This window comes from Phacochoerus africanus, chromosome 16 (genome assembly GCF_016906955.1).
Source record: "Phacochoerus africanus isolate WHEZ1 chromosome 16, ROS_Pafr_v1, whole genome shotgun sequence".
NCBI lineage: Eukaryota > Metazoa > Chordata > Mammalia > Artiodactyla > Suidae > Phacochoerus > Phacochoerus africanus.
The window spans coordinates 7,112,682-7,122,668 of record NC_062559.1 but is presented as its reverse complement, the minus strand read 5'-3'; the positions used below and the strand labels follow the sequence as shown (position 1 = coordinate 7,122,668).

General features: G+C 46.8%; 1 protein-coding gene across 1 annotated transcript; it reads left to right on the top strand.

Annotated features, from left to right (window-relative positions):
* Nucleotides 1-1,925: 1,925 nt before the first annotated feature.
* PIP (prolactin induced protein) lies at nucleotides 1,926-8,676 on the top strand. The gene is made up of 4 exons (XM_047763710.1): nucleotides 1,926-2,088; nucleotides 3,991-4,096; nucleotides 7,859-7,976; nucleotides 8,435-8,676. Exons 1-4 carry the CDS (start codon nucleotides 1,985-1,987, stop codon nucleotides 8,557-8,559), a joined length of 453 nt encoding a protein of 150 aa, XP_047619666.1. The 5' UTR covers nucleotides 1,926-1,984; the 3' UTR covers nucleotides 8,560-8,676.
* Nucleotides 8,677-9,987: the final 1,311 nt, after the last annotated feature.

Genomic DNA, 9,987 nt, shown 5'->3' with positions numbered 1-9,987 from the left:
TACTGTCCATTTTCAAACACCAGCTATATTAGAACCAATAGGGTGGTGGGGGGGGTTGTTTTTGTTTTGTTTTTTTAAGGATTTGACTCATGTAATTGGAGAGACTGACCAGTTCGAAATCTGCAGCGCAGGCCAGCACACCGAAGACTCAAGGAAGAGTTGATGCTGCTGATCAAGGCTGAAGGCATTCTGGAGGCAGAGTTTCCTCTTCCTTGGGGGTCCTTAGTCCTTTCTCTTAAGGCTTTCATCTCACTGGATGAGACTCGCCCACATTAGGGAGGGTAATCAGCTCTATTCAATGCCTATTGATTTAAAAATACCCCCACATCTAGACTTGTATTCAACCAAAACCAGGTACCATGATCCAGTCAAGCTGACATACAAAGTAAACCATCAAACTAGCCATGCCCTACCTAGTACATAGGACTTGTCATCTGCACTACAGGTTCTGAATATTTCAGTTTCCTGCTGGCCTATGGGAGGACATAGAGTCAAAAGAGTCTCTCAACTCACTGTCATCTGCCCCTTTTGGAGCACTGCCTTGCTGAAAAAATGCCAAAGGTATGTCCTCAACGATGGGGCTAGGCCTTCAAAGGGAGTTACACCTCAGCCAAGAGGTCTTTCTGGATTTTCCCACATGGACACTTTCACGATTCTTCTGCCATAACTTCTCAATTGAAATCAGCTAGCATGTCCATCTGATGAAAATCATTCATGTAAGTAAGAGAAGGAGCAGGAGTAAAGAAAATTACAGTGCTGGAGAATGTTTACTTAGGAGGGCCACCATGACCAGGGTGAGATGGAATGAAAGCATTGTTCTTGAGTGCATGGAACAGAAAAAAAAAAGAAGAAAACCTGTGATCATAATAAGGGCTGAGATTATAAGCAAGGAATGACAGGACTAATGTCAAGTTCACAGGAATAAGCAGGCAGAGCAATTTATAAAGATACATCAGAAACAGAGGCATACATCTAGACTTTAATTCAGAATTCTAGCTACAGAAATTCATAGAGGTAATTCCCACAACCCTGATTTTTACATTCACACCAGAAAGAATCTTCCATCTGTCATGTAAAGGATAGGAAAAAATTCCACAATGTCATCCATCATAGATGAAGGGATAGATTTAATCGAGGAAATTAAAATATCGCAATGCCAGGGTCAGCCGGAGTCAGTCTCCCTCTCATTCCAGGGCCAGGAAAATCTCCTGAACCCTGTATGGTGTCTCTTCTCGCAGAGAGAATCTTTCCCATTGTGGGGAGGGATCTTGTGCAGGAAGCTAAGTGTAAGAAAGGGGCCACATCAACGTGAAATAAGTAGATTCTTCAGTGCCAACATGTATGACTTGGGGATGCCAGCTATGGGCAGGAATTGTATAGAGTTAAAATACTGCCTACACTGAGGACTCCAGGGTAACGGGAGATCTTGGGCATCTGTTGGACATTATTATTATCCTGAAGTTAAGAAGGACTCAAGAATCACAAACATCTCCATGTCACCCAGTCCTCTGGCCTCACTTTTCCATCGCCCAGAGCAGCCCACCTCTCCCACATGACTGGTGGATCACCCTAGCTGCCCAAGAAATTATTTGAACATGTCCCTTGAACTTCCTATAAAGGGATCAAGCAACTATGTCCTAGGGCTGTGATCTGAAGTCCACTACCATAGCAGGGTTCTCTGGCTCCAGAGATGAGGAGAGCAGGGATTGAAGATAAGGCTACATAGAGTAGGACGGCCAAAAACTCTGATACTGAGAAAATGAGGAAGGATAACAAAACTCCTCTCCCAGACTCTAACACTCTAGCTGAAGGTTGACTTTTTCCATAGAAAAACAAACAAGGAAAAGATCACGAACAGGAAGGGTGGTGGCCTGATGGGTCGACTTGGCAGCTCTCCTGCTTCCTGGATGTGCATATAAAGTGTGTGCTGAGCTCCTGGGAGCAGCCATTTCTCTCGGGGACGCCACTGTCTGTCTCCTCCAGAATGCATTCACTCTACCTCCTGCTCAGGGCCAGCCCCGCTGCCCTGCTCCTGATTCTCTGCCTGCAGCTTGGGACCAACAAAGCTCAGGAAGAAGTGGAAGACACGTGAGCCAAGCCTTTCTCCTCTTCCCACAAAACCCTTTGGGGGCGGGCTCCACTCCTAGCCTAGACATTTACATGTCCCTTCCTGAAAAACGGTGGTCAGCATCCCAGAACTCTAGTCCCAGGAGTTCTCTTGAACCCCATGCCAAGTCCTATTAATCAATTTCCCTCGCATTTCCACTGGATGCTTCTAGGTTGCCCATGGAAATAAGGCCCCTGTGTACATAAGGCTGTAAGTAACAACCAGTCTTGCTCTAAAGCTCTGATGCACATCCTGTCCATAGTTAACACCTTTGTTAGGCTTCTGCTCGGGAAACTTCACCTTTTCAAGGCTTCCCTCCTAGAAGACGTTTAGCAGGTGCATGAGTTCCAACAATACTTTGGGGAGCTTTGGCAGAACTGAGGGAAGGATTAGAGGCCATGGTTACTGATCCTTGGCCCCATGGTCTGAGGCTTCGCTCACCCAGCAGCTTAGACATTCTTCCCGAGAAGCCCAAAGGTGAAGACAAGGACCACTCGCCCCCACAAACACTGAGACCTGGGAGCACAGGTTTAGAAGCCATTGTGAGTACATGTTCGCCAGAAGCAGGAAAAACCGGGGCAGGCAAGATGAAGTAGTAAATGAGCCAGGGTCTGAGGAGCAGGACCACTGGGGAAATCTAGGGAGTCTTCTCAATAGGAATGGGGTTTGGAATGCTGGGTTTCTGGGTTATGATCCTGGGGGTATCCTCTGCAGTAGACATACCCTCTGTATCAGATGTTCTGTCCTGAAAGAAACCACTCAGGTGGTATCACTGAGGCAACTGTCTCAAAAAACACCGAGTGGGGACAGATGCAGATAAATGTGCCACTCAGCTGCAAGTTTTTGAAATAACCTGTGCTCATTTGGGTGACCTGCCGCCCCCATCGGCCACGGATTTCCTTGGTTTTAGCCGTGACGGTCCCTCAGCCCCAAAAGCTCCCCACATTGGGGCAAACTGGGACAATCAGTCGCTCTAGCTAAGCTGGTCACCCTACCGATCCTAAATTCATTGACATACAGGATGAATTTTGAAGACACTTAAGTCTTCACACCCCCGTTCTGTGCACTGAGCACTGAAGCAACTGGCATGAGACATGGAATCTCTTGGAAATCTGAGGCATTTTACCACAGGAAAAGCCAAAACACTGAATTCCCTCCTGTTAGACCCAAAAGAGTTTAGCCAGGTGTTTCTGAGGAAAATAATAGCTCTCCTGGTCCTCAACCCAGTCTCCACTGAAGAGGAATACTGACTACTCCGTCTCCACTTCCTGTCCAGAGTGTGATGTGTGGCCTGAATGTAAGGAGGTATTTAAAGTTCCCAAACATGGCCATGTGTCCTCATCCATACAGAGCTAAATAAACACAAGTTCCTAGGCTCCACTAGGAACTAGAAAAGGAGCATCTTCAAGAATGATCTTACAGACTCCTCTGGTGCATTGAGATGTTTATGATTTGTTGTGACTCTGCTGATATGAAATTTTCTACTACTGATGACTTGAGCCCTCCTGCTCAGTGGACAATCAGCAGGACCCATAAGGCTTTATTAGGAAATGACATATGGTACTGTACTTTTATTCTTTGCTGAATTTATATATATTAAATCATATAAATTAATTATATAATTATATAAATTCCTACCGATGGAAGGAAAGATGCTCAGTTTTAAAATAAAGAATCCAAGTTGATTTATTAAACAAAATGAATCTGTACCAAACAACCCCATATCAAAAGTTCTCAGGAGATGATGATGCTCAGCAATTGGTCCAGCTCCCGCATCTCCTTCCCCTGCACGTTCTCTCTTCCCTGTGCCCTGCTCGTGGCAACCCCTCTCACTTATGGACTGATCTCTGACCTCTGCTCTGCTTCTCTATCCCCAAAACCAGTCGAAAGCTGATAATGCTGAACTTCCAAGTACCGCTAACAGCAAAAGCGGGTGAAGAGGTCACGGCGACACTCGATGTTGAAACACAACTGAGAGAATGTGTAGTGGTAAGTAGACCCAACTTGAGAAAATGAATTATGAATACAGTTAGATTAAGCTCTCATTGTGCTATTGCTTATTAGGACTAATCATATAACGAATCCTAATCCTCATGCTTACAATTCTTATAGATGCTACTTGAGCCTCAAAAGAATCATGGGAGGTGTTCCCTGGTGGCTCAGTGGGTTAAGGATCCTGCATTGTCATTGCCATGGCTCAGGTCACTGCCGAGCCAAGGGTTGGATCCCTGGCCTGGGAACTTCCACATGCCACGGGTGTAGCCTACAAAAAAAAAAAAAAAAAAACGAATCATGAGAGCTCAGGGCAGATGCCTACTTTAATTTTACAGCTAAAGGAGCCCCAATCCAGAGAAGTATAGAAAGGAGGAGACAGAAGGAAGGGGTAGTGAGAAAACACAGCCAAGACAGAGAAGAGGGAAACATGTAAGACCTGGGCGAGGATCAGTAAGAGTTCCTCCAAAGCCCTGGGAAGGATTATGTGCGATGAAGAGCGAAAAGGGGATTCTCAGAAGGAAGAAGGACAGCCCCATGCAGTAGGCTGAGCAGATCGGGGAGACAAGACCGGTGCGGACAAAGTGCAGGGCCTGACTCCTCTTCCAGAAGCCTGCGCAGTCCGCCTTCTTCTGGCTCTTGCCCTGCGCGTTCCCCTGTCATCAGAGGTTGAGGGTGACGCTTGCTCCAGCCTCCCCTCTCTGAGCAGGAGACCACGTTCTGCTCCCTCTCTCCCACTGCAGCAGGTGTGGAGGGCTGGGCTGGGAGGAAGAATCTTAGACAGAACCATGCATAAGGGAGACTCCCTCTCGTCCGACTGCTCCAGGCCCCCCGGAGAAGGACGTGGGCAGGTTGAACCCATAGAAACTCTTCTGCCTCACCCACAGTCCCCGTGGGTGTCGTCCCAAACCATGGTTAGCCACCTCTGTTCCAGGGCCAAGACCCACGCACCTACCCCACCACGTTCTCAGGAAGCGCGCATATCTTGCTACGGGGCATGAGTTTCCCAAATCTAACTAGATTTAAGTCCCATGACTAAAAAGAAAACAAAATTAGGAGCCTAAGGATTGCTGTTCATTAACCTACATTCTAGAGATGGCCCCACACTTGTAAGAGAAGGCCTTCTCATCACTGAACAAAGAATAAACTGCTGCTTTGTACATTTTTCTGTATACAGTCTGAGAACATGAACCGCGTGTGTTGATTTGGGCTGGGAGGGAGGCTGAATCATTTTATAATGTCGTGTTTTTACCACAGGCATAGCTGGAAAAAGGAATGAGAATGTGGGCGTCAAAGTTCTGTGATAACGGTAGCTTCTGGTGGTGATAGATAACAAAGTCCCTTGCCATCCCTGAGACAGTGGCAAGGGTAAAAAAAATGTGTTTAATCAACAAAGTGATATGTGGTATAATTTTGCACTGCTGTGACTAATAAGACTGTTTTAAGAACAAGGCTTGTATAATAAAGTGATCATTTTAAAACCTACCCAGGTACAAGAACAAGGAACTACACAGAATAAATGATGTTGCAAATTAGAAAGAACTGATGGGAAATTTTTAAGTTCTGATTAACCAATTTTTATTTGTAGCTTCCAATGAAAAATGAATTTAGCTATAAAAATCATCTTCATATTTTTAACACTTTAGGAAAATATAATTTTTTATTTGTGTGATGCTTCTAGCACCTAATCTTCATTTTCTATCACTTATAATGTTTATGCAAGTGACATATTAGAATCACAAATATAAAATTAGAATAGATGATACCTGCAAGTGTGTATTTGAATATGAAGGTCATAAAATTACTGAAGATCGAAGAAAATCTCAAGGTCAAAGTGCTTAAACATTTGTGGTCTCGACCATTTTGCTTGTCTCTTGAAGTCTACAGAACCCTTATCAGAAAACTGGTTTTCTTTTTATTTATTTATTTATTTATTTGTATTTTTGTCTTTTCTAGGGCTACATCCGCGGCATGTGGAGGTTCCCAGGCTAGGGGCTAGGGGTTAGGGGTCTAATTGGAGCTGTAGCTGCCGGCCTACACCACAGCTCACGGCAACGCCGGATCCTTAACCCACTGAGTGAGGCCAGGGATCGAACCCACAACCTCATGGTTCCTAGTCGGATTTCGTTAACCACTAAGCCATGATGGGAACTCCAGAAAACTGCTTTTAAATATGTAAATAAAATGCATTGGGTACATAGGAAAATCACCATATCAAAGAACAGTGATAAAATTAGTTTTAAAAACTGGTGATACACTTATACACACGTATATGTTTCTTTATGGACATATTAGCTAAAAAAATCAATGCATTTAAAATACAAACAAATTTTATTTTATAAAGATTAGCTATGTGATGGCTACTGTTGTTTAGCTTGAATAAAAGCCTTCAATTCTGCACTGGTCTTTGACAACGAATCACACCCTTTGTGCTGGACGTCGGTGGATTCTGATTTTTTCTGTTTTGCTTATTCAAGTATTGAAAATTCTGATTCATGACAATACATTGTTGTAAAAGTAATTAAAAGGTAAACAAGGCAACGTGGAACTTCTCTGTAGAAACCCCAGGATCTCCAAACTAGTCTGAGCAAAATTCCAGTGAATTTGAATTCACTCTTTGGGGCTGATGGGCTATGCAGTGCAGAACTGCCAATTAGCTGAGCAAGCTTCAGGAGATGGGCCTCAGTATTTCAAGATCTCTATATCTGTAATGTGACACTAACACGTTTCTCTTCATAAGATCACACACGCTGCCACTGCCACCGTGGGCCACTGATGACCTCCATCACAGAAGGAATGCTCCATTTCAATGAGAGCTTAGTCAAAAGTATAAAGATATCATTTCTTTCCATCTGAGTTCACAGACTCACTGGACTCTATCCACAGACCCCCTCTGGGCTTATGGACCCCAGAGTAAAACTCCTATGCTGAACACACTAGACGAAAGCTTCCCGATTCCCCTGAATCACCTCTATGCTATACTCTACATTGTAAAGTACTGTCGGGTTGAAGAAGGAAAAAGGAAATCTATCTTCAAGCTCTCACTAGTTTATCTAACAGCTAGATTTAGGGGGTAATTGTTTTCCTTTCACCCCTGAGGAAAGCAGGAGTGAGAGATGGAACCTTGATTCCCAAAGGTCACTAGTGACCAAGAGTCACAGAGTTGGAGCGGAGCACTGCTGGGGCTTGGTGAGAGTCTGGCAGTATGGCTGGCACTGTCTTCCACGCCAGGCTGTGACCAAGGCCATCTCCTGCCAGCCCTGGCCGGGCACCAAGGCAAGCCTGCTCCCTAGATGAACGGCTGCCCTAGAATGGGTTCTCCTGGCCTCATGAATTCGCTTACCTCCTTCCTCCCACACTGCTTCCTCTTTAGGCCCACTCGGCTAAAGCAGGAACTGGAGGACATGAGGTCAGAAAATCTTCTGACCTAGACTTGTTTTTTCCTTTGCTTCCCCCCGCCCCCCCTGCATGCACCCACAGCACGTAGAAGTTCCCGGGCCAGGGATCGAATCTGCATCACAGCAGCAACCCAAGCTACTGCAGTGACAACACCAGAACCTTAACCTGCTGCACCACAGGGGAACTCCCTGATCTAGACTAAAGCCCCTCAAATAATAATACGAAAGTGGCCTCCTTGTGCCCCCTGCTGCTTTTCACCCACTAAGGAGGTCCCCCTCCTGTCCCTTCTCTTTTAACCCTTTCTGAGACGACTTTCTCTCCTTTTCCCATCCCCAGACTAAATCTATCCTCTCTCCCCAGATTGCATCTTACCTCAAAAGCGACATTTTGATTGATGGTGGTTTTAACTATAAATATACCAGCTGCCTCTGTGACTACTACCCGAAAAAGTTCTTCTGGGACTTCCAGACCAACAACAGTAAGTATAGGAGTCATCCAAGGAGAGAAACACCCACCAGGGAGGGGAACTCGCAGGAGTTCCCACTGTGGCTCAGCGGTAATGACCCAGCTAGTATCCATGAGGATGCGGGTTCAGTCCCTGGCCTCGCTCACTTGGTCAGGGATCCGGCATTGCCGTGAGCTGTGGTGCAGGTCGCAGACGCTGCTCGAATCCCATGTTGCTGGGACTGTGGTGTAGACCAGCAGCTGCAGCTTCGATTCGACCCCTAGCCTGAGAACTTCCACATGCCGCGCGTGCCGCCCTAAAAAGACAAAAAGAGAGAGAGAGAGAAGTATGTCTCCAGATCTAGGTCAGAGCCTCAGGGAGGAGCGGCAGAAGGGCAGAGAGGAAAGAAGAGGTGGAGTGTATGTAGGGACCCAGCCCAGGTTCGAAAGGGAAGGAACGCTAACACGGGTGCCATCCTTTGTCTCTTTCAGAAAGCATGGTAATAACAGCCACGGTTGATATTATCCGTCAACTAGGTATCTGCCCTCAGGATCAGGCAGTGATACCCATTGCAGCAAACCGTTTTTTCTCCTCAAGGAGGCTAACCGTAGTCTGATCTTAAGGGAAGCTTTTGTCTCTGCACCGCCCTCCCCCGCCACCAGGCGGCTGCCTCCCAGGAGAGCGGGCTGGGGGAATCTGCCGGGGTCTGCAGAATAAACGTCTCACAAGCGTCTCTGCGTTATGTTGTCTCATCCCGAGGCGCCTTAGACGATCCGGAAATGTTAGAGCTGTGTTCTCTCCAAGAAGCTTTCCTGAGGAGAGGGTATGGGTTCTCCTTGCTCATGAAGAGGGCGAGACAAAGACCCAGAGGACCGAGGGGCCGTTCTCGCCGAAAGGGAAAGCGGGGGCCCTAAGACCCACAGCAAATGAGGGGCAGGACCTGCACGGGCACCCAAGTCTCCCCACTCCTTGGCCCCGCGCCGTCCCAGTGCCCGTCTAGGAACCACTGCAGGTCCCAGGAGAGGGGAGTCACCCTGCGTGCGTACAGCGGAGTTGGGGCAGAGTCATTCTACGCAGTTGCTTCCTTTCAACCGGTGAAAAACGATGAACTATATGATGTTTCTGGATAAACATAAACGGGAGGCGTGACAGGCTGAAAAGCAGAGGGGACCCCAAGGGGCACCACCAAAGAGGACCCAGGAGGGCTTCCCCAGAGAAGGGGGGGCATGAGCCAGGGCCAGGGGCACAAAGTGGGCAGGGGGCATTTTGGTGGATGGAATAGCAGGCACCAAGAGCCCCAAGCATGAAACAGCAGTAGGTTCAGGGCAGGTAAGCCCTTTGGTGTTGAGCTGGATTAAGGACAAGGCAGGAAAGCTAGAAAGGAGGCGGACAAAGAGATGTATCTGGGCAAGAAGGCGAGACCATAGCCTCTAAACCCCTGGAGTTCCTGACGTGGCTCAGCGAGAATGAACCCAACTAGTATCCATGAGGATGCCGATTCCATACCCGGACTCACTCAGTGGGTCAAGGATCCAGCCTTGCTGTGAGCTGTGCTGTCTGTTGCAGACACAGCTCAGATCTGATGTTGCTGTGGCTGTGATGTAAGCCAGCAGCTGTAACTCCTATTCGGCCCCTAGCCTGGGAACTTCCACATGCTGTGGGTGTGGCCATAAAGAGAAAACAAACAAACAAACAAACCACTGATGTTAAATGGGTATCAGAATCCAGGGCAGGAAAACACAATCATTGGGAAAGATCACTTGATCTATTAATTACAATAGTAGTGGTGGTTGTATGCTTAACATGTGCTCAAAATGTGCTAAATATTTTTACTTACATGTTTTATCCCATGCCCTATCACAAATAACCCCAAGCTATCTATCTACATATTTATCTATCTATCCATGTGTAACTGTGCACACACACACACACATCCATCCATCTGTGTGTGTGTGTGTGTGTGTGTGTCTAGCTACCATAACATGTGGCTTTGAAAGCCAGTGGGGCTTATGCCTGGGAAAGCCAGTGAGCTGTGGGAAGCCAG